The sequence below is a fragment of the Aulonocara sp. 'chitande type north' Nkhata Bay genome, linkage group LG12, assembly GCF_057382095.1.
Source record: "Aulonocara sp. 'chitande type north' Nkhata Bay isolate Kocher_YH1m ecotype deep benthic linkage group LG12, A_spYH_male_GT1.1, whole genome shotgun sequence".
In the NCBI taxonomy this organism is placed as follows: Eukaryota; Metazoa; Chordata; class Actinopteri; order Cichliformes; family Cichlidae; genus Aulonocara; species Aulonocara sp. 'chitande type north' Nkhata Bay.
In genome coordinates this window covers 22,475,193-22,498,840 of record NC_141355.1, presented here as the reverse complement: position 1 = coordinate 22,498,840, position 23,648 = coordinate 22,475,193, and the positions used below count along the sequence as shown (strand labels likewise).

The window sequence follows — 23,648 nt, the reverse complement described above, 5'->3', positions numbered from 1 at the left end:
AATCTCGAACTCCACCTGAAGCCTGCCACTGGGTGCAAGCATTCACACAGATTTCATCAGCCAGCCCCCCCAGCTCATCTACACCTGCAATATTACCGGCTTGACGCTGGGGGCGCTGCGAAATGTGTTCCACTGAGGACGTTTAGTGCAATAAAACAATAAAAGCCGGCAGAATAAAACCCAGCGACCTCATCCGCGTACACAAAAGCCTACAAACAAGTGGGCACACGAAAAAAACAAACAAAAAAGAAGCAAACACTCCCACCGAGTGAGGTAACAGAGCCGCCTCAGAGGTCGTAAAATGACCGTTAAAGCCGCTCAGATCGCAGCAGATGTGCGGAGGAGACTCACCTCGAGGCGGACGTGTGCAGTTTACAGACTTGGTGCTGTGTGTGCTGGCACAGTTTCCTGAGAGTCCTGAGCGCTGCCATTTCTCACCGGCTCACAGAAGACGAGACACAGCTACAGCGCCGGTTACGAAAGCCTGGGTCTGACGGAAAGAGGCTGGGAAGGAGGAAGAGGAGCAGAGCGGCTTTAAACACCTCCCCCCGCTCGTGCAAGCTGCCTACGTCACTGCTATCAGTCACCACCAGCCCTCCGCTGCGGATACCAGAGCCCTGCCCCTTTACAGCAGCCCTGCGTGGCACAGGCGTGGAAGTTCATGAGCGGTACCAGGTCAGAATTGTTGTCGTTTTTAGAGCTTTAAAGGTATTTTTCACGTACAGTTTCCACGTTCAAACATCATAGTTAACTAAAACAACATTGAAACCAAGTCTAGGTGTGGTAAAAACATTTGAATCAACTGACTTAAAAGCTAATTCATAAAAAAAAACTTAAGAATATTATATAGTTGCAAAACTAACTTAATTGTTTTGTATTTTCACAGAACTTTTTGCAGTTTTCACCGCAGGCCAAAGTCACACCCTGCAATGCTCAGAGATACTGCAGCTTAATGAGGCTTTGGCATAAATTAATATCGAGTCTATCAAATGAAGCGTTGTGTTTGTATTGTAATACATTTTCTGAACTTCCTAAATCTTGCTTCTAACTCTTAACGCCCACATTATAATAAGAAAACTAAAACCAACACTGAAACTGGATTGTTATTATTAGATTACTAAATGATTATCATGGCTTTCTTGGTCAAGTTGAGCCATTGTAATTACTTTATTCCCTATTGGCAGCTTTAACATCCTTTAAAACGTTTTTTTTCTGAAACCATAACAAAAAACAACTACAAATATAATGGCGTACATGGCACATTTATCTATTGGATGTATTAAAGCAGATTTTTATACATTTAAGTACTCACTTGTGTACACATAACAAGAATTGTACTTTAGTCAAGCACTTGATTAAATGTAGGTCTTATCTGTACTCATGTTTATTTCAAACTGTGGGCTCTTAAAGGAAAAACATTTCTAAGGCAGTAGATTTTTTGGAGTTAACCCCAGTGTCTGCTGGAGGTTTTGTGGAAAAAATTAATACCTGACTGAACCTTTTGAAACACACTGATCTGTTCTCTGTTTGCCACTGTTTGTTCTCACTCTTTGGTGTAACCACAAGCGAACAGCCTAGCTTTAGAGCTTGGAGAGTACCGAGATATACTGTAGTTCCTTATCTGGAGAGCACATGCAGGGTGGGCTATAAATGAATAGGTAGGTTCTCTGACAGATAATGTTGTATGCTTCAGATCATATGCTGTCTCTCTCTTCTCTTCTCCATCTTTCAGGTACAAGTTCATCTTGTTTCATATATCCAAAGATTTATTTATTTATTTTATATATATACATTTATATATTTATTTATTTTATATTTTGATATCTCTCTGATAAGTTTGTGTTTCCAGACTAATGATGCCTTCACCTGAACTGATGTGTCTTTTTTGACTCATATTGCGAGTTCCAAATGCAAATCCAAGACTTTACACCTTTTACTCCAGATCTTTTATCTGCTTAATTAGTTTTGCTATAATGAGGGAACAGGCCTCACCTGGCCATGAAATAGCTTGTTATTTGACTGAAAATGGAAAAGATTTAAGCTGATAGTCTGCACTTAGATCACATATCCATTGTTTGATTTGAAATCTGACTCTGTCTCACCCTGTCCCTAGGATCTACCTCTGTCACACCAGTCCTCTGCATGTCCTCCTTCGCTACATCCATGAACCTTCTCTGAGGTCTTCCTCTTGTTCTCCTGGCTGACAGCTTCATATTCACCTTCCTTTGTCCAGTATATCCACTATCTCTTCTCTGCACCATGTCCAAACCCTCTCAGCCCTACCTCTCTAACTTTGTCTTCAAACTCACAACTCACTGCTGTCTCACGGTCCTCATATTAAACAATCAAAAAATGATATAGAACTTAAGGGGAATGTTCTATGTCACAGTATTACAGTGTCACAGTATGTCACAGTGCTCCAGGATGACACATAAGAAAGTAACAGCTTTCTAACAGAAAGTTTTTGATCTTGGAATATGTACGTAGTAGTACCCACAGGCAGCCTGAAGGGGGCGACAGACTACCGGTTGCGCTGCTGCAGACAGAGGAAGAGGGTCTGCGGGTGCAGTTCATGTTAGCCTTCACTATTGCTGTTAGCAGGCACCACTGACAAGTGCCTCGCACAGTGTACTTCTAAAACGCGTTTTTGTTTATTAAACCAGCTTTAAGAGTTCAAATCGAGGGTCTTAAACGATTCCTGCGCCAAGATGAGCTTCCTGTTGTAAGTAAAAAAAAAAGTTTTTGCTTTTTTAAGCGCTCGTTGAGTTACAGCCGGAGCTTGCGGTTAATGTTAGCTGCGCTTCTGCGAAGTTCAGTCAAGGGAAGTAAGCGGCGATAAAATAAGACACCGCTACATAAAGAGGTCAGCTACCCATCCCAGTCTTAGTATAGTTTTAAGTTATGTTAAAGTCACCCATTTCTTACGCAGAGCTACCACTGATGATTGTAACATGATCGGGAAACTGTTGATTTACAGTTCGCCACAACTCGCGAACTATAACTTTTTAAAGTAGTGAGTTAGTACGTGCTAACTTTGCTAGCCTGGTGAGCAGCGCTAACTCGCGTTTGGTTAGCCAGCTTAGCTCATATAGTCACTCTCTAATTGACTTAAGCGATGCTAGACATTCAATTTTTAGTTATGAGCCACACCTTTGGAGGTCTAATCTCGCTGGGTTGTTATAAAGTGTAAAGCAACGCCGCTAATTAAGTTTCCGTTGTTTACAGTAATACCGTGACACTGGTGTATTTCCTGTCAGTGGGTATACACTATGATGTGGTTGAGTCACGGCTCTGACGCTGTGGAAACCAAAGTTTTTGGTTTGATAGCAAACGCTGCAGCGGTCATCCATCACGAGTTTGGATTCAGCGTGAAGTTCATAGATGTCCACCACCAAGCTTGCATCTGCTGAGTGCACACATGAATAGGAGTCCTCCTGTGTTTAGATCAAGGCCCAGGAAGAGGATCTGCTCTAAGATTAGCCTTTTAAAAACAACACTTTAGAGAAAAGTCTCTTGTTTATATAGTTCACTATCACAAGTTCAGTTTTTATTGTGTTCAGCTCCCTGTCCTGTTACACATTTGATTTGACAGTCTTACCCCAAAAGACCTTATAAAGGAAAAAAATAAAAGAGGAAGGAAAACACATGAAAGTCAGCCATGCAGGGATCAGACACAGACAGATCAACATGTCCAGTTAACAGTATATTTATCAGATATCAGATATTTAAGATGTAAAAATTACATTGTCAACATTTGAAGGGCAGACGTTAACCCCGCAGGGGGCAGACAGATATGGCCTGTGCCACATGACCACCGTGAAGACAATATTTCTTAGATCCACTTTGATTTCTTTCCAGTGGTAGTCGCTCATCTAAGACCTTCAAGCCGAAGAAGAACATCCCAGAGGGCTCCCACCAGTATGAGCTGCTGAAACATGCAGAGGCAACGCTGGGTAGCGGAAACCTGAGACAGGCTGTCATGCTGCCAGAAGGAGAGGATCTCAATGAATGGATTGCAGTGAATAGTGAGTGACTTAGTACACACACAGTATCCAACTAACCAGTTAAAGTTTGTACCTGTGCCCAGTGTTAGTATGAATCATAAATAAAATAGTTCTGTACAGGTGCTGCACATTTGCACCACCCTGTGGTGTGAAAAGAGTAGTAGGGTCATAGAAGAGTGCACACAGCTGGCAAACTGGTAAATAATTGGTTGTTGCATTAAGCAGGGATTGTAGAATTACATGTTTTATATATTATCTCTAATAAAATATGGTATGTTTAAATATATTGCTTATGTGCATTTTGTGCTTTTAAATCTATTAAACTGTGAGTGTAGATGATACTAAAATACATATTATAATCTAATTTGTTGCAAACCCCCCCTCCCAGTTCTTTCTTCATAATAATAACATGCATAAATTCTGGATAAAACAAATAAGTATTTACTCTTTCCATTAGCGGTGGATTTCTTCAACCAGATCAACATGCTGTACGGTACCATCACCGAGTTCTGCACCGAGACGAGCTGCTCCGTGATGTCTGCAGGACCAAGGTAACGCCAGTCATTGTCCTCCTCATGTTTGTGCTCTTAATTTAGAGCAAGTATTTTCACTAGGGCATATTTAACTGAAGTCACTTTGTGACACAGCAGGAAAACCACGGGTGTTTAGTTGCTTTATCGATTTGTGTGGTTAATGATGTACACGATGGCCCACTGTCATGCGTATATGGGTAATGTCAAGAGCCATCTGTAAGATTGATCAATTCAACACAACAACACCGAGACTAGGGCTGCAGCGATTAGTCAAGTAATTTGATTATAAAAAATTCTCGACACAAATTCTTTGCTCCAGTGCTTCATTTAACTGTAGCACGTAGGTGTTGCCATGGAAATGTGAGCCACATTTGTGACTAAAAACAGACCTGCAATACAAACACAATAAAAAGTTTGATAACATTAGATTGTATTAATTAATTCAATTAAAAACAAAACGTTAAAACTTTTTTTCACAAGATAAAGCAAAATTCAGCTGACTCATTTCATGCGGGTCCACTTCCTGTGTTTTATCATCTCCACAATTAAATTTTATCTATTTATTTGCCGTTGTTTTACCAGGAAGTGTCACTGAGATAAAAATAGCTTTCTTTTACATAAGAGACCTGGTCCAGCTGTTAAGACCTGATGTCCTGAGTTAACTGCAGAATCAGATTCCCAGATCACATTTTTAGTGGTGAGATGGTTAAGTTAAATCAGCTTCAAATCAGTCATCTGAATGTCACATGAGGAACACGGGAATTCAATCTTGCTCGTGGACTCTGTAGAAGCTGTTTAGTTAGACTCTTCCCCTATCCTCTGTCCTGCCAAGACTTTCTGCGCTCAGTCTCTAATCAGGAGGAAGAGACGAGGGGGGTTCACTTCCTGTTGACATAGCCGCCATCAAGACTACGAAACTTCTGCATTTCCCTCTTCTGTTCTTTTTTTGGCCTGTCAGCTACCAGATGACGTTCCACTGTCCTGACAGATACACAGTTATATGCAGAGCTCTCATTTTTCTTCAGCAAGTCCAGTTTAACTAGTGAAACAAGGTGGTAATCTGAGAGATGACTACTGATTTTGTTCTTTCTCTGAAGGTATGAGTATCACTGGGCTGATGGTACCAATATTAAGAAGCCCATCAAATGCTCTGCACCCAAGTACATTGACTATTTGATGACTTGGGTGCAGGATCAGCTGGATGATGAGACACTTTTCCCCTCCAAGATCGGTGAGTTTTAACAAAACTTAAAGCTTTTGTTTGTGTTTAACAGATAGAGGGATGTTTCCTTTGACTTTACTTTTAGCCTGTGAGAATAATTATGGTGTTATTGGTCTTCTGTGTTTTTGATAAAAAGACCAAAGAGCAGAAATAAGTTTTTTAGCTGCACACTTGGCATTTAAAGCAATGCAATCCTAAACATACAGACAAGATAACCAAGGGCAGCAGGATAATGGTGTTGGCGGTCCAAGCCAGTCACATGACTTCAGTCCAGCTAAACTGTGTCTTGCATGCTGAGGAGCAGACTGATGCCAAGAAGCCCCTTAGACAAACAAGCTTTCTCTTTGTTCATTTTCTACAGCTGAGGTTTTAAAACTGGAAGACAGCGCATGAGAAGGTTACAGTTCTTGCTGCCAGTCTGTCTGTGAATGTGATACTATCACTTTTAAACTGGAAAAGTATCGCTTTAACTATCAGCATTGTAGTTTTATATCAAAACATCATTTTTTAAGCTAGGCAAATGAGCTAAAAGTCCAGCAATCCTCTGGATTTAGGATGAAATTCATAGTGGACATTGAGGCAGCGCATTCTCTTCTCTTGACATCAGCATTTTCCAACCCCTTCTCCCCTACAGGAGTTCCCTTTCCCAAGAATTTCATGTCTGTGGCCAAAACCATCCTGAAGCGCCTGTTCAGGGTTTACGCTCACATCTACCACCAGCATTTTGACTCTGTGATGCAGCTGCAGGAGGAGGCCCACCTCAACACCTCCTTCAAGCACTTCATTTTCTTTGTTCAGGTAGGTGGTTTGTGGTTCTACAGCCCCTTTCATACCTGGACTGTTATTTATATATATACTGATCTAAAGAGTCCCGAGTCATTTTTTCTCTTACTTGAGTAATCTTTGTGAGGGGGAACTAATAATGTTTCTGAAACTGTTTCCATTTGGCTCAGGTTTGAATAAAAGCATTTTTAAGATAGTGACAACTTCTTGTAATATATATCTACATTGAGCCACTTCCATAACTGATACCACATATTTTTGCAATGCTACCTCAGTCTGTAAGCAGTTAAATTAGAATACATGTGACTCATGCACATTCGCCTGACATGAGTATCTTGCTGCAAGACTCTTGTGGAGAAGACAGATGTAGTTAAAATCCTCCTGAAATGTTTGCTGAAAGCCATAATTAGAAAGTTAGCTCCCTCTTCTCATCCTTTTCATCTTGATCATGTGCACACTAATTCTCTGGCGTCCATTGCACATTAACTTTTAAGTGAAACTGTGATTGGCGACTTCTTTGGCCTCCCGGTTTATTTCTGTTCAGCAGTGTGCTGCGTGTGCCTGCACGGCTATTTTTGTCCACACGGTTCTCTTCAAGATCCTTAAATGTGGTAATGTCCACATAAAAAAAAAAAAAGTAATGTGAAGAGCCAAACAGGGGGGAAAAAAGTCACTTTTGAGGAAAAAAAAAAGATTGAAATTGATATTTAAACACCTTCACAGACCACACTTGTCACAATAGCTGACATTGCTCAAACACAGGAATAAGCTGAGCTACTCTCAGTTGCAGAACAAGATAAAACCACATCTTAATAGGGTGTGGCAGTAAATACTATGTGCTGTTAAGATGTCTTTTTATCATAGACTATACATAATGTACTTAAGTGTCTTGCGTCACACGTGCTTGATGCTAAATGCCAGTTTTAGTGCAGGTACTGATGCTCTAACTGCTTCAACAACAATAATAAGAGGCCATCGCCTGCAAAGAAAGGTCGACATACGCAGGATTCCATTAGCAGTCAGGATAAGCGGTCACACGAATATGGTTGTTAACCCAGGGTTTATGAATCTAGCACTCATGTTAAAGGGGTGGTGTTGGCAGCCATCACAAACATGCCTAGGTCTACTGTCACCAAAGCAGTTGAATTTACAGAAGATAAAACTATAATGCAGACAAAGCAGCCGTATGTGTGTCTGTAATAGGAAAAGCACAGTAGAGCAGTACAGTATTAAGGTCCTGTGTGAATGTGCAGTCAGTATGATGGGAAAAGACCTGCTGTGTTAATAAAGTCAAGGCCGGGGGGTCAGTGAATACAGTCGTGTCTTAAAATCTATCTTTTATGACTGACGTTCAGCGTGGACAGACATAGACTTTAGAAGTTACTAAAAAAAAAAAAAAAAAAAAAAAAAACTTTAGATGCTCCTGCTATCTGAGCATGGAGGCCTGAGGTATCTTCCATGAATCCATTCCTAATCTCGGACATAAGGTTATTTCTTCAGCGTAAATGACCAGGATACCTTGGTAAGAAGTGAACCATCCTCATAGTACAGAAACCAAAGTTAACCCTGAAATGACCCAAATCCTGGTTCATAGTACAGGCCTTGTGTTGGTTGTGGAGAGAAATTTTTATTTTTGAGCTTTAGTAAATGCTACACTTTTATTTTATAGTTTTACACTGTAAACTTAAAGGTTCCCTGTCTAGTTTTCTCCTAAATAGATAAATAATGTTTACATTAATCATTCACATTGTGTCTATCCATGAGGTCTGAGAACCATTTAATTAAACTTATAAAATATATCTTAGAAACTAATCTGGAATACATGTGTAATTTTTAAAAACTTTTTTTCTTACAGGAGTTCAACCTCATTGACCGGCGAGAGCTCGCTCCCCTGCACGACTTGATCGAGAAGCTTGGATCAAAGGACAGATAGACATTTCATCACACGTCTTCCCTTCATAACATTTTTTTCTCCTTTTTTTCGCTGTCTGTGACCTCTTCTACCTCTGACTTCTAGCCTCAGCTCTGAAAATCTGTGCCTTCCTCCTCGTATCTCCTGAATCTTTGCTGTATTCTTTCCCTTTTGTTCCTTTTGGTTGTTTGCTGTCTTTGAGCCTCTGTTTTTTGTTTATTTTAGCTTCACAAGATCATAAAATAATTTTGTAGAGTAAACTTTTTTTTTATATACAGGACTGTGGTTAGTGACTCTTTAAGAGCAACCTACTGATTTTTTTTTTTTTTTTTTTTTCTCTCAATTGGACCAAGGACATTTGGAAGTTGAAGTGAAACACAGCTGATCCGCTGTAATTACAGAAACTGACCAAACGTAGGTTTTTCTTTTTCTTTTTTAACTCTCTGTCATTAGTTTACAGGGAGAGTAACAGGAAGGATTGGGGGTAGTGACGTTAACAAAGGTTTTCAGAGGGCTTTTGTAACATTACATGAAGGCAGGCAAAAAAATGTAACAGTATATTATAGTATATTAACAGTATATAGAGCTCTGTCACGCGCTAGTTGTGTATCTGATATCCCACACGCTAACAGGGGTCTGATTATGTGACGAGATTCAGTGATAGTTAATCGTAAGGTGCCTTTCCTCTTACACCATAAAAGAACATCATCTTAGACTCCAGTAGTTTCAGTTTGATCACACATTACTGTCTTTTTGCACTTTTTTTCCTTCCTTATTTGATTAAAATAGTAAAATGTGAGATATAGTGCTTTTATTTACAATTTGGTTCCACCTATAGCTTTTATAATGACCCTGTGAAGGGACTATGTAGTGTAAAGTCAACCTGTTAACAGCAAAATATAATCTGTGAACTTTTTAAAAAATTTTAGTTCTTTTCTGTGGTGCCGATTAAAGTCAGTGCTGGTACTTAGTTTCTTTGTTTTTCCTTTTATTTTCAAAATTTGTACTAAATATTCCCCCTGAAATGGACCATAGTGGATAATTATTACTATTATTACACCTGTACACCTGAGATGTATGCAGTATTTCAGGCATGGGCAGTTCCTCCGGCTTCAAACAGCAGGGCTGTTTGTACTACCATCTTTTTATAAACTGAAGCAGATTATATTCCTGCTGAATGCTTTGTCTGGTTTTATCAAGGGAATTCTTGTTGGACCTAAATTTCTATTGGACAATCACGTGACCAATTATGATCTTAAATTATGCACAACAGGAACTAACTATTAGATTTAGGGGCAGCAGGATTCATTTTATTTTTTGTTACCACTTTGTAAGAAAGACTTGTCGTCATACCAAGGTAAAGGTGTAATTGTAAACTTTTAGTTCACGGCTCACAAGATGCTAGTCAAGTCAGTACTCTGCAGGCATTTCCAGGCATTACCTTGAATCTGTATTCAATGACATGTTTTTGAAATTTATTTTCTTTTTTTTTTCCCCTCATGATTTTTATTTTTAAGATTTTGGTATGACGTTACATTTCATATTGCATTGCAAAATGTTGGCTTTATCTTTTGAATCTTGTTTAACAAAAAGGGCTTTGAAATGAATGAAACCAGTTTTGTTTTTGTTTTTGTTTTTGTTTTTTTTGTTGTTGTCTTTTTTTTTATTGGACCAATTGTTGGCTGGTCATTCAGGCTAAGAAAGAGTTGTTTGTATGTACCACGTCCACACATTTGCTGTACATAAGATCAGTGTTTTCTCTGAACAAACCTGTGCCTTACCATAATGGAAGTGTCTGATATGATGGCATTGATAGATCAGAAACTCAATAAACACTGAAAAGACACTGCTGCTTGGTGTGTACTGCATTTCCATGACATGTCTTTTTAAAAGACTATCAATACCAATATTAGTGTTTCTGACAGTTCATTTAGTAACATGCAGCTGAGCAGTTTCCAGGGAATCATTTTGTAGGGCTTTTACGGGAGCAGATACTGGTGCTGATGCTGGGTTCATGGCTTTCTACTGCCCTGCACAGCTCTCCTTGAGTAACCGCCTATCTCCTGAGCAGGGAGACACAGCAGAACTTCTTGGGATGGCATGACGGGCTGCAGGTGCCATCAAGAACACTAGCAAAAGCGATACTAGAGAAAAATCAGTTAGTGATAAAGAGAGCAATATTCTAGTAACCATTTGCAAAGCCATTCCCTTATGCAGGTGGTCTTGTTAGCTCTGCAGTGCACCTGTTGTAGCTTTCATTTGCAACAAAGCACAAGAAGTAAATTCTCAGTGTTTGATGCTTCTATCTGGACAAACTGACATCCATTGAGTTTAACTGACTTAATTTTATAACGTTTTGACTGAACTTTGGCTTTATGTGATTGAGTAGTGTATGATAGTATCCAGGCTATGAATCTAAATGGGACTAAAGCTGGTAATTTGTTTGCGATCGCCACTAAATTGTAGACTTAAAATTCTAATAGTTTTAAAGATGGTAATCATTATTGTTATTTAATTTGAAACTATTATTTTTCTGGTTTTAAAAAAAGAAAACTGATTAACGACAATCATGTTTTGAAATGATAGGTTTAAATATCTAGCTAAATATACAATAAAATGTGCACTAAACCATTAAATGTGTAAGATTTCGGAGAAATAGGATAGAAAAAATAAAAATAAGTAGATTTACCCGAGACGTTTTCAGCCATTGCACGGTCCTCCTGTCAACCAATCAGAGATCAGTCTGGCGAGATAAGTGAAGCTTTTGTGCCCTGAGTTAAGACTTACAGTTAACTTTGACCCTTAACTGCTTCAACGTAAGTGGGTCCAGACCCCAAAATATAGAGCCTGCCATTCCGTTCGGTAGGTGTATTCTGGTTGCAATTTTATAAATTGTGACGAGACGCTTTGGTTTGGTTGAGTCATAAACTGCCTGACGAACTCCGCGTTGGGTGTCAATCTAAACCAGCTCAAGAAGGAAATAGCGAACTGTTTTTCTGGCTAGTTGTCGTCAAGTAGTTATCTGTCGTCTGTGAGTTTGGGTGAATATCATTGACTGATAAGCGCTAGCGTTAAATCGGTTGATTTGGCTTTACTTCTAACGGTCGGCAGAAACTATCTAAAGGGGGGGAAACGATGTTACATTAGCTTCTTGGCTTAGTAGCCTCTTCGTATGCGCTTATAAAGTTAGTTAGCTAGCGTTAACTTTGCGGTGATACCTAGTCGTGTATTCAATACGGGGTTATATATCTAGCAAAATAATAAGGAGCTAGCACAGTAAAACGTTTCGAGGTATTTCAAATATGCTTGTTAGTTATTACTGAGGAGGAATTTCCTTGCTAATTCAGGCCATCGTTGTCAGCTAACGTCAGCTACCTGCCTGAAACACTGGGTGAGCAAACCGAAAGTCCTGCTGCCAAGCAGTTTCAATGACTAACAACAGTGGCGGCCCATATAATGTCTGGGCCTATTTTAATAGAGCTCGATATAAAAAAAATATTATTGTCGCCCGATGTTCAAATGGCACCTTTTTCACGAATCATTCACACATATTCTTTAGCTTCAAACTGTAGCTCATATGAACGCCAAACTCACCAGAGAGCTGATTTAAATGTATCTTCCTCCTAACAACTTGCTGATTTGTTACTAACGTATTACTTTTCCCCCCACAGTCTTTGGTAAAATCATGGCAGATGAAAACACACAGTTCTGTGGCAATTGGTAGGTATAATATAATAGGTGGAATATTTTGCATCGCCCGATGAATATTTTTTATAGATTGACGTTATAAAAGGTTTCTTAATTTTCTTTGTCCCTTTAAGCAAACATGACATCCCTGAGGCCAATTTTACAACCCACGAGATTCACTGCAGAAGAAATATTTCTCTGTGTGATGTGTGCCAGGAGCCAGTACCCAGGTCAGACCTGCAGGATCACAAGCAGCAGGAACATACACAGGTAAGCCTGAAGAGGAGCGATGTAGACTTTCACATGATCTCTGCAATAGATAGATGTGTGCTCTCAGAGGTGGGGAATATATATATATATATATATGTGTGTGTGTGTAAAGAGAGAGAGAGATGTTATGAAGTTCAGTTTTATTTATTTACTGACAGCTCACAACAACTTTCCTCTCAAGGTGCTTTGTACTGTAAGATAAAGACCCTACAATTTTAGAAAGAAACCGCTGTAATCACACGATCCCTGTTGGCAAGGACTTGGCGACAGTGGGAAGGAAAAACTCCCTGGTTACAGGAAGAAACCTTCACCCGATCCAGGCTCAAGGAGAGGCAGTCATAATCTGTAACCTGTAGGGGAAAGATGAGAGCGCAGAGAGAGCTAAGACAAAAGACACATTATGGATGTGAGACACAAACTTGATAACTGCTAAAGACAGCAGTATAAACACACAGGTCTGAGAAGACCTCATGCAGCCTAGGCCTATTGGTGCATAACAAAGGGAATGTTAGGCCTACCTGATTCATCCCTAACTATAAGGTGGATCAAAAAAGAAACTTTTAAGCCTAATATTAAAAATAGAGAGGGTCTGTCTCCTAAATCCGAACTCGGAGATGGTTCCATAGTTGCGGGGCCTGAAAGTTGAAGGTTTTGCCTCCCATTCTATGTTTGAAAACTCATGGAGACTGAAGTTAACTTGCAGTGCGAGATTAAAGTGCTCTGTTAGGATAATAATATATAAGGGATATAACGGGGCCTAATTATTCAAGACTTTGTATGTTGAAAGAAGCTTTGTAAATTCAATTCTGAATTTATGAAAACATTTATTTGCTGTAAATTGATTCCACCACCCATTTGATTTCACTGGATTCTCTTACTTTATGACTCATTTGGTGTTACTTAACAAAAGGAAAGGGCTTAAGGAAATGAAAGTTGGCTAACTTGAAATGAAGAAATAGAAACTCAGAAGGAAGATGGCTGACAGAGATGTAATTGTGCGCAGGACATCTTGTCAGAAGGGAATAATAATGATAAAACACACGGTGATACATAGTCACTGCTTTTTAAAATATTTTTATGTACATTTTGTGTTTCTCAGTTGCTGAAATATTGTGATACATCACAGATGATTTTTTTTTTGTTGTTGTTGTTGCAGTGGTTCTCAAACTTTTTCTGAACCTGGAAAAAAAGTTTCATCCTGCTCTCTACAAGTTTTATTAATGTGTAAAGTGTAAAAAGTTAAAGTTAAAAAATGTAAAAGTTAAATTCTTCTCAAGTGCAAGCTCTGTTAGTGTGTTTTTTTGGGGTGGGGGTGGGGGGTTGTTGTTTTTTTCTTTATTTAAACCTTATTGGATTCTAAAGTGTCACAACAGTGATAATGTAATAAATCCTGTGCTTTTCATTTTAGATTACCTGCAAGTGTGGTTTGAAGATTGAGAAGAATAATTTGGATGCCCACCAGGTATTATTGGAAAGCCTTTCCATTCCTTATTTTTATAACTCTTAGCTTCGTTAATCTTCATTAAATCCTGCGTCTTCATGATGATTGTCTGTTGCAGAGCTCTGAATGCTCTCAGCGGCTGGTTCCATGCCAGTACTGCGAACTGGAGCTTGTCTTCAGTCAGTCCAAAGACCACGAGGATTATTGTGGAACGCGCACTGAGCCTTGTCCCTACTGCAAGTGCAATGTAATGCTGCGAGAACAAGCTACACATCCGGCCTTATGTGGAAGCCTCACACCGCCCCAAGAAAGAAACAACAGTAGGATGGGTCGAAGTCCAGGGGACCCTCAGTCAGGGGCATGGCTGGAAGCTCACTCTATTAGAAACCCCCTGAGAAGCCAAGAGAGAGGCCCGAAAAATAATAACGTCAGTGCAGCAGAGCAGCAGGTCTTTCCCCGACCTTCAGTTTATAATACTTCAAGGGGATTTCGGCCCTTAGGAGACTGGAGAAATATTTCACCACAGAATCCTTTCAGCAGCTGTGAGTGTTTTGATTGATACATTTTGAAACAGCAGCACACAAATGAATGCTCGAGAAATGTAACTAGCTGAAAAATTAAAATACTTTTATAAGGTGTTGTAGGTGCTTAAACTGAAAAATGTGTTATTTTACCCCATTGCTAGATAATTGCTAGGTATCATGATGATATCATCATAACGTGTGTTTTAGATCGGAAGCTTCAGGGGCCTAAGATGTACCTGTGTGCAAAATTTGGTTCCTCAACTCCTGATTGCGCGGGAGGACACACATACACAGACAGAACATACACAGCACTGTGTGTTTGTCTATATCAGCATAACCTCAGTGTTATTGGCAGTTTTCTTCAAAAACTTGTGAAATATTGCTCACACTTTAGGTCTCCTACTGTCATGTTTGTTTTTTAACTTTTACATTTTACCAAAAATAATTAAACAGACATTTATATTTTCTTTTACTCTACATTTTGCATAGAGATTAGAATGAATTTGCCATGCTGTTGAGTTATTTTCCTGAACTAATTATTATTATTATTTTTAAATATCTTGTACTTCCAGTGCTGGGGCAGAGTGATTTTCTGCACAGCAGAAGCGGCAGCACATGGGCACATACTGAGCACACTCTGGATGATGATTCATCTGGTCTGGACTACATGTTGGCTCTCAGCCTGCAGACTGAAGGAGACACAGGGGCCAGAGGTGTCGAGGGCAACGTGTGGAGTGGTATCTGGGATCACAAGATTGGAAAATCCAACACTTCTCTGTCCAACAACAACTATCCAGACTTCACTGTTGGATCGAGTACAAGTGCAGTGCAGGACCACGATCAAAAAGGTGAGTTAATGTTTGCTGGAAACATCAGGTTATTCGGATATCCATTTATTGATCATTTCAAATTGTTTCCCCAGATGCAATGCTGCCTTGTGAATTTTGCGAGGAGCTGTTTCCAGAAGACGACCTCATTTTACATCAGGTTTGAGATTGCCTTTGATTGGTGTTTCTTTGAGTCTCAGTGCTAACTCGATGTTACCACTCAGAGTTTTAGATGTCGGAAAGTTCCTTTAAATCGGCTGAGCTAAAACCTGAGTGGGGTCACAGAATACACGATGGACAAAAGCACTACAGTCACATGGTGCCTGAAAAGACTGCCGTGTGTCACAATTATACACTTAGACAATCGTTGCTTTGAATAATAATAAGGATCTTTTGCTGATTTTCTTCACGTCCAACATTTCTAAACGTTGTTTTACTTCCGCCTGTAATAAGGCATGGTGTAAGTTTAGAGGGGGCCAGTTTCAGCAAATGAAAATAAAAAGGAGCAGTTCATCCTCCCCAGACTTATCAAAGTAAAAGCTTATATTCATTTGCTTGCATTTTGGTGTTTATTGGCTGTATAATCAGTGAAACAAAAAATATTTAAAGTTGGTTCTTTGAGAACAAAACATATCAGTATTCATAGCAAATCTATGTCAAGTTGTCTTTGGAAGGAAAACACAAAGCATAAATCATCAAAGAACTCCTAGGAACTGTATTTCCAAGTAACATTAAACTGCTTTTATTCTCACAGAGTGGTGATGTTTAACCTAAAAAACTCGGTATAACTTTAAAATACTGCTTGCAACTAACTCCCCTGTAATTAAATGAAATTTCAATGCATTTTAATTTGAAATTACAATCTAATTATATTTACCCACTAATACCTAAAGGTAGGTACATGTGAATAAGGGGCTTACAAGTCAGGCTTTTACAGGAAACAAAGAAATAATTATACTGTAATTAAATTAAAGTAGCATGTAAATAATTTTACATATTGCATGAGTAAAACGATTTCGTACTTTGTGGTACACGGGCTGTATTATGGAGTGGATTAATGTTGCCTTTTTACGTCTTTATTTTATTTTTATTGTATTTTTTTACATCTATATTTAATATTCATTATGTTGACGTGCATTATGGATGCACAGCCACCCTCCTGTTAAAAGCTGACTTGCTGCCCCGTTATTCTAATGTGCCCAACCTTTTAAGCATTTGTAGGTAAATATAATCGCTTTTTTTTTTTTTTTTTTTTTTTTTAAATAAAATACATTGAAATGCCATTTAACTTCTGGGGAATTATGCTCTAAGTCGTGGGCTATTATAAAGTATTACCATTATAAACTATTAGCAAAAACTCCATTGTATTTCAGTGCAGAAGTCTTCACGCAGAAGCCCAAAACACCATAACACATAGGTGCACCTGTCCAGGTTTTCAAGATTCCTCCTATTGGTGGAGCTTCTCTGGTGGAAAATGCCACTTTCATCCTAGGTGGAAGCTTACCATTAGTGGAACGTCATTACAAACGATCATGTATTCCTTATAAAGTCCTGTTTTATTTTCTGATGATGGCTTGTGTGGTGAAATGCATTGGATTTCTTTTGTTTTGTTTTTTAGTTTGAACAGTTAGTTAGAATACAGGCGTTGTGAATTTTATTTAAAGAGACGGTGCCTTTGATGATTTTACCCTGTCAGTCAAGTTATTTTAAATAAGATATTGCCATTTTTGTTATAAATGTAAAATGTTTAATCACTAACTCGTTAATTTCTTTTTTTCTTTCTTTCTTTCTCTTTTTTTGACTAATGAACTTAGATATTTCTGATGGCGTCCACCCAGAGGCTACACCTTGAAACTAACCTTTATGCATATCTGACAGGAAATCATGAGATATTTCCTCTTAGAGAAACATTCATTTACTCAGTCTAAAAGACCTGCTTCAGCCTGCCAAGTAACTTCAGCTGACATTTTCAGATATTTTCCCTCTTTTGGTCTGAGTCCAGCCTCAGCTTTAGTTCATAACCTCTGTGTATTTCTGGTTCTCTTTCTAAGCCTTCTGCACACACTGCTGCCCTCTCAGTTGGCACTCTGTATTGTTAAATGACAAGTAATTGTGTGTGCTGCTCAGTGTAAAATGCTTAGATCCAGACTGATATCACACAGCGTGCAAACATTTGCATACCTTTGGTTTATCTTCGATTGTTCACAGTCCACTTAAACTCTATGCATGTTGGAGCACATGCCTTATTTCCATCTATATACATCCATAACATGACAACTTAACTTACGTAGGTTTCAACAGTGTCCACTTTTCTCTGTTTCAGACTGGATGCAGTCCTGCTTCGGCCTTTGCGTCTTTCAGCAAACAGCCCTCATCTCCACCTAAAGATGACAGGACCAGCTCCAGTACTTCAGGGCTGATGCACAGCCTTCCTGACACACTCGCTTCTAATATCCCCACCTTCCCGCGGTCAGTCTCCCCAGCGTCCTACAGTCCTCCAGCCAGTCCACTAGAGGGCGATGTGGTCATACCATGTGAATTTTGTGGAGTTGCTCTTGAAGAGGCTGTAGTCTTTCACCATCAGGTATTTCACTCGTCTAATTACCCAGCCAATACAAAACTCCCACTTCATGATGACTGTTAGGAACTCTGTGTTACCTTTTAAAATGTGTTCAACTACATGTGTATGTATTGGTTTTTTTTTAAAAAGTTTTATTTATTTTGTTTGTTTGTTTTGTTGTTCTTTAATACAGGACAAATGTGATATGCGGCCCCAGAGTGCTCACCCTCTGAATAACGTAACAAAAGCATCGATCAAAAAGCCACTAAGCCCTGGTAGAGAAGCCTTTGGGCTGCCGTCCCCAGAGTTTCAGAGGAGAATAAGGCACCAAGGTAAAATCTGACATTTATTCAGAAACCTGAAATATGGGAATAAATAACTGACTAATTCTGAGAAATCTAAATATGCCATTTGCAGTGATGTAGTAATATATGGAGACATTGTTTTTTATATGAGCAGAAATAATTTTGTAAGTCTGTGTTTCAACAGTGATTAAGCGATTTGACGCACTTGTGTTTAAATGACATTTAAAATGTCTTTGTTCTCATGGTTTAGTCACGTTTTGGCATTTTAACCTTTAACAAAAGCAGGGGGAAGTGTGTGTAAGTGTGGGGGGTGGGGGTGGGTGACAGACGGCAAATGGCCTGGGTGGACATAAATCTAGGCCACTGCATTAGCCTTCAGTATTTGGGTCACGAGCTCAGCCAGGTGAGCTGTAACAGCACATAAATCTAAAACAACTTTGTTCAGCAAACGAGCCTTCATCAGGGAGTTAAATGTGATCACAGCATGAGAATAAAATTGATTTAGATATTTTATGTTTATGTGTGTTTAATTGAGTTTTCGTTTGTACTTGTGGTTAGATAAAATCAGAATTAAAGAACTGTTCAATTCAGTTTAAAGAAACTACATACATAAAGCTAGAATACCTTTCATGCAGTATCAGCAAACACGTTTGTATAACTTGTTAAAGGTTTGTGTTGTTTGCATTTTATTTGGGTTACTAGATACTGTATGTCCAGTTTTTCTTCTGTTGTATCTACATCTGCATTTGTTTTCATTTACACCTTTTCTTTTTTTTCTTTCTTTTTTTTTTTAATTCTCTTGTATATAGCAGACTTCTTGGATGAGGACTTTGCATTTGACAGGGAAACACCATCAGGGCAAAACCAAAGGGGATGGCAGAAAAGCTGCATCGGCCAACCGAATCAAAGGAAGGCATCAAACTTTGATGTTTCGCTTAAGAACAGACCTCAGCAGGGCGGAGAAGAAGAAGGGACTCACTTTTCTTTCTGTGACACAGACAAGAATGCATCTCTAAAGGGGTAAAATAATTATATGTGCAAATATTTTTTTAGCTTTACATGACTGTTGTTAGTTTTTAAAAAATTATTAAATATATACTTTTTGCTGCACTTTTAGTGATATTTTCCCTGTGACTCTTAACAAGTAGTAAAGAAAATAGATGAATGGACCTGATATGTTATTAATATTCTCATTTAAATGTATTTTTCCACCAGACTTCATTATCCAGAAAACAAAGAAGGAAGAGGTAACAGAAGGAATCAAGTATCAAAGGTACACAACTTTTAAAATCCTATTCACCTACATTGATATTTGTTTGCATGTTTGTAGGATCAGAGCATGTACATGGTGAAAAAGCAAAAAGTTAACCCAGGCAACACCAGCTAATTTTCCTGCTTGTTTTTTTGTTTGTTTGTTCCTCAATTGTTTTTGCCAAAACTTAAACTTTAAATTAATGACAGAGCAGTAGGATAAAGTTAACCTATTCAAAGTAACCTGTTAATAATAAAATAAAATGTAAAAAAAACAAACAAAGCGAAAGCCGAAACTTTTTGTTTTGCAGGTGGCATAAAAAAGTAAAAGTAGAAAAAATTGAAGTTAAACCAAATAAGATGTTTCTGCTAATAATCCTAATTTGATTAACAATAAAAACACAGCACATTCATGCATAACGAGTGACGTACCTTGACAGTGTCTTTACCTTCCAAACAGTGCATACACTGTGCACAATCTCTACTGACATACATTCGGTGGTTTATAGTATAGCTCTGACCATAAAACCACAGCCTCTGTGCACCAGTCTGTGCACACTGTTCTTTACTTTAAACCAATCACAGCACAGGAATCTAACCTGTTTATCCTCCACTAACCTGCAGAGGATTTTCATGCAGCCTTTAAATAGCAGTTAGTCTACCTCAGTTTGCTTTGCAGCAAGTTTGACAATATGAAAAAAACATAATGTCACATGTACAGACCCAATATCTGATTTAAAAACATGAGGACTTACATGTAAGCTTTAAATTTACAGTTTATCAAATCCCACTAAGCAATTCTTACCTTTAGATTAACCTCTCTTCTTTCTCTCCTGTCCCCTTTCTTATCTTTCTCCATCTGGGAGTGAAATACAGCAGCTGGACCTTTAGCTGATGTTTGTTGAGCTGATTTAAAAACGCTGCATTTGTAATGACCTCACATTCCCTTAATGCTTACTCGTCTTCAGTATGGCTAGCGAGATGCTGAAGTACCTCAACAAACAACTGTAGGAAGGAAAAGCAAAGAGTAGTGAGAAAACAAAAACTATTCAAGTACAGGTACCTGAAAATTGTACTTAAGTACAGTATTTGTACTTTGTTACTTTCCACCTCTGCCAATTAACATAATGTTTATTTTACTGGTCTGTACACTAAATCACCAGATTATTTCATCTCTTATCTTATTTGTGACAGTGTTGCATTTCACTGCTATGGTTTTTAGGTTCTTTATAGATTTTTAATCACCATTTTATCAGCACTATCTGATAGCATCTCTGATGACAGTAGACGACACTCGTAGGGATTATTTTGGACAGGAACAAAAGTCACATGAGGGGTGAAGCGCCCCTTTTTATGTGGGCACACAGCTTAACAGAGAAAGTTGATAACCACTCGTGATACCTGTTATCTCTGACTGGGGTTTAGGTTTTGTCAAACCAGCTAGCACAAAGAAAGAACTTTGTTCAACGCCCCTCTGTGAAACTTTCACAAGGAAAACATTGAGGATAGAGCAGGTCCAAAACAGCAGGTCATGGGAGCTCTTGGTAACATTTACTGAAAGTGGTCCAAGTCATAGCAACCAGTGAACCCAGCAACGGGGTCATGGGTGACAAAAACCTATTTATATGTCTATGGTGCAGCTAGGCCATCACAAAAGAGCCATTACCGCACAAACTGCTCCAAATCATACTGCTAGCTTTGATAGATGGATCTCACGCTGCATCACAGCTGTTTGCAGTTCTGTCCAATGTGCACAAAAGGTGGACCTTACCCAGTAAAGTAAGGCCAGCACTATGCTAAAAAGAAGGTTTGATAGAAATGTAACTGCACACTGATGCAGACCATGTGCGCTCTTCATGGTGATCATAGGATGATGCAAATATAAATACAAGGATGTAATTATTACTATGAAATAAGTGAGATCATTAATTCTCTGCACACAGAACGAGTTAAAAAAAGAAGAAGAAAAGTTTGAAGACATTTGATCGCAGAATAACTGTATAATTAACGTGAGGGCCACACAGCATGATTTTAAAAGCATTTTCACTTTTTTTTTTTCAACTGCAGTTACCCAAGAAGCAAAATGAAGAGCAGGACGAAGAGTGAGAGCTGAGACTGGTGCAGAAATGGAATAACCAAATCTTCTACTCTTCTGCTTTTCGTGTAACTTTTTGCACTTTTTGAAACTTAATGAAACATATAGCTATCTGCTAAGTGCCTGTGAGAGTGTTTGGATTTTAAAGTTTATATCTTGAGGAATTTTACTCTTAGTATAAAAAAATAGAGTGCCCCTATTATGCTTCTTTGTAGCTTTGTAATTTTTATTTTGGGAGACTGCTACAGTAAGCTTACATGCCTTAATGTTCAAAACTACAATTTTCTCAAACTGTATACTTGTGAAATCTTCAAAAGCTCCCATTTAAGCTCCTCTCATTTTAAGAACCCCCGTTGCACAAAACCCTGCTCTGATTGGTCAGCTGGCATGAAAGCAAGGACAGCTCTGATTATATACTTAAGATAGTCCAGAATAGAGAGAATTTTGATTACTTCTAACTTTCTGTGATTAGTTTACATGTAAATATAAATGAAATCACAGCACAACCATTATCTCTTACTTATCTGAACCATCATGATGTGGCTTTTCTAACATCAAGATTATAGGAGTGCTGAACTCTGCCTCCTCAGATATCAGGGGTGCATGAAGACTCCTGCATACCGTCTTTCAGTCAGCAGAACATTTGGCATGCTTTGCTCTAAACTAAGATATTTTGGAATGAGCAGAAATGACTCTACTGTGAAAATCATGGCAGACTGTGAGGCAGCTGCTCGTTCTTTGTTTGAGGGAGTGCCAGTCTTGTGGCATTATAGGAGTGTGGTGCATAGCGATCTAGAATGAGTTCAGGAGCAGTGTTTTTTGGGGGTTGTAACTCCTTATGGACTTTATAACTTTGCAAACCTGCACAGAAAAGCTAAATAGTGTAGCCAGGGTAGCGTCACCTGTTCATTAGAGAAGTCCTGTTAGGAAGCCTCGAGCTGATCTTTAAAACTGCACACTCACTAGTTATCAATTTCTGATTGACAAGATGCTGACAGATGACTCCGACAAGGAGCATAATTTATAAAATGAACTTCATGTTTTATCCAGTATGAGCTGAAGCTAGCTACTGAGCCCATAAATACTCCTCAGGGTAGGTATCCCGAGAGCCAAGGAGCCGAGGACCATTTTTCACATAGCCTACAACCAGAGGAGACTGACCGCTTAAAAGGATGCAGGCCTGAGGCATACCTGGAGGTTATGTCCATCATTCACATACAGATTATATGCATAACACACTAAAGAATAGGGAAAGCCTACAAAGTATAATAGGGGCACTTAAGTCTGTTTGGTTTATTCATACATATTCTACTTTATATCAGATGTTTTATGGCTAACATGAAGCCTTCACTATAAATGCTAAGATGGACTTAATTTATACTGAATATAAGGTTGTTGGTTTTTTTTGTTTTTTTTTAAGACCTTAAAAATCACATCTTGGTTTATGAAGAAAACTGTGTGTGTGTCAAGGGCAGTCACCCGACCCCAACAGTGTGCATTTGTTAGACTTTATATTTCGTTTGTTACTCGAGCCTATTATTGTTACGTTTAATTTTTTTTTTTTTTTTTTTGTAACCACTATTTGCCGTTTCTTCGTCTTTCTATAACCTAAAGCACTTTGATAGATTTTACATTTAGTTTAAAGGGCTTGAGGAACAATTTTAATTTCTACATCTTTGACCAAGAGAAGATTTTCCGGTTCGATTGAACACTTGTCTTTTTATACTGTTAAACTTTTGTCTTTAATAATTTGTTTGTAACTACTCAGTAATGTTTTCATTTGTATTTAAATACCATCATATCTCGGATCATATAGAATTCATATAGAAAGCTTATAGAATTATATTTGTGGTGTTATAAGATGTTTTCTAATATTTTATGAAGTAGTGTTAAAAGTTTTGTATGTTTCTCCTCTAAGTAGTTAGGATAGATAGGATGTATTTTGTGTGTAACATAGGGCCTGCTCATATAATGAGATCTGCACATTTTGCCTTTGTGATCAAAATGCCCAAGTAGACAGCAGCTCATGAGCGAAATCACCTTGTGTGTTGTTTTTGTTGGATTTTAGGCTGACGTGCTGTTTAAGAACAGCTGTCTTGATGCTCTTTGTCTTGTGTAGTTATTAAAAGTTTTAAGGCGCACTTTGATAGTTTTGTGACTGGTGTTTGTATTTTCTTTTCCATATACATCACATGAATAAACCTGGTTGTAACAAAGTGGCAGAAAGACTAAAA

General features: G+C 38.5%; 3 protein-coding genes and 1 long non-coding RNA gene across 10 annotated transcripts in view; 2 read left to right on the top strand and 2 right to left on the bottom strand.

Moving 5' to 3' along the window:
* Positions 1 to 553, bottom strand: part of mthfd2 (methylenetetrahydrofolate dehydrogenase (NADP+ dependent) 2, methenyltetrahydrofolate cyclohydrolase) — a 6,737-nt gene extending 6,184 nt beyond the window's left edge. The window contains exon 1 of the mRNA XM_086314405.1: positions 352 to 553. Coding sequence (XP_086170531.1) covers positions 352 to 431 — 80 coding nt within the window. The 5' untranslated portion in view covers positions 432 to 553. The remainder of the gene's footprint in view (positions 1 to 351) is intronic.
* LOC147317449 (MOB kinase activator 1A) lies at positions 551 to 9,483 on the top strand. 3 transcript variants are annotated; one of them, XM_086314407.1, is made up of 7 exons: positions 754 to 1,658; positions 2,114 to 2,179; positions 3,859 to 4,025; positions 4,462 to 4,555; positions 5,635 to 5,768; positions 6,394 to 6,557; positions 8,398 to 9,483. In XM_086314407.1, the coding sequence occupies exons 1-7, from the start codon at positions 1,651 to 1,653 to the stop codon at positions 8,473 to 8,475; spliced, it is 711 nt and encodes a 236-aa protein (XP_086170533.1). In that variant the 5' UTR covers positions 754 to 1,650; the 3' UTR covers positions 8,476 to 9,483. The 3 variants fall into 3 exon arrangements, with proteins under 3 accessions (XP_086170535.1, XP_086170533.1, XP_086170534.1); XM_086314409.1 differs by lacking the exons at positions 754 to 1,658; positions 2,114 to 2,179 and adding an exon at positions 551 to 675; XM_086314408.1 differs by lacking the exons at positions 754 to 1,658; positions 2,114 to 2,179 and adding an exon at positions 2,259 to 2,722.
* Positions 3,421 to 11,885, bottom strand: LOC147317448 (uncharacterized). The gene is made up of 3 exons (XR_015131842.1): positions 11,144 to 11,885; positions 4,450 to 4,542; positions 3,421 to 3,982 (listed from the first exon to the last, which is right to left on the bottom strand). It is a non-coding gene; the product is annotated as an uncharacterized LOC147317448 (long non-coding RNA).
* Positions 11,175 to 23,648, top strand: trafd1 (TRAF-type zinc finger domain containing 1). 5 transcript variants are annotated; one of them, XM_086314400.1, is made up of 12 exons: positions 11,175 to 11,316; positions 12,126 to 12,174; positions 12,276 to 12,411; positions 13,820 to 13,873; positions 13,971 to 14,394; positions 14,949 to 15,224; positions 15,299 to 15,363; positions 17,527 to 17,787; positions 17,957 to 18,095; positions 18,878 to 19,088; positions 19,284 to 19,341; positions 21,387 to 23,648. In XM_086314400.1, exons 2-12 carry the CDS (start codon positions 12,140 to 12,142, stop codon positions 21,423 to 21,425), a joined length of 1,698 nt encoding a protein of 565 aa, XP_086170526.1. In that variant the 5' UTR covers positions 11,175 to 11,316; positions 12,126 to 12,139; the 3' UTR covers positions 21,426 to 23,648. The 5 variants fall into 5 exon arrangements, with proteins under 5 accessions (XP_086170526.1, XP_086170528.1, XP_086170527.1 ...); XM_086314402.1 differs by lacking the exon at positions 11,175 to 11,316 and adding an exon at positions 11,323 to 11,485; XM_086314401.1 differs by lacking the exon at positions 11,175 to 11,316 and adding an exon at positions 11,323 to 11,495.

Bases quoted from the DNA above. Each gene is read 5' to 3' on its own strand.
- LOC147317449 (XM_086314407.1), top strand. The intron at 2,180-3,858 runs GTCTTCCTCTTG...ATTTCTTTCCAG, and splicing joins ATCCATGAACCTTCTCTGAG to TGGTAGTCGCTCATCTAAGA. The intron at 6,558-8,397 runs GTAGGTGGTTTG...TTTTTCTTACAG, and splicing joins ACTTCATTTTCTTTGTTCAG to GAGTTCAACCTCATTGACCG.
- trafd1 (XM_086314400.1), top strand. From the start codon at position 12,140: ATGGCAGATGAAAACACACAGTTCTGTGGCAATTG. The intron at 13,874-13,970 runs GTATTATTGGAA...TGTCTGTTGCAG, and splicing joins ATAATTTGGATGCCCACCAG to AGCTCTGAATGCTCTCAGCG. The intron at 19,342-21,386 runs GTACACAACTTT...TTTCAACTGCAG, and splicing joins GAAGGAATCAAGTATCAAAG to TTACCCAAGAAGCAAAATGA.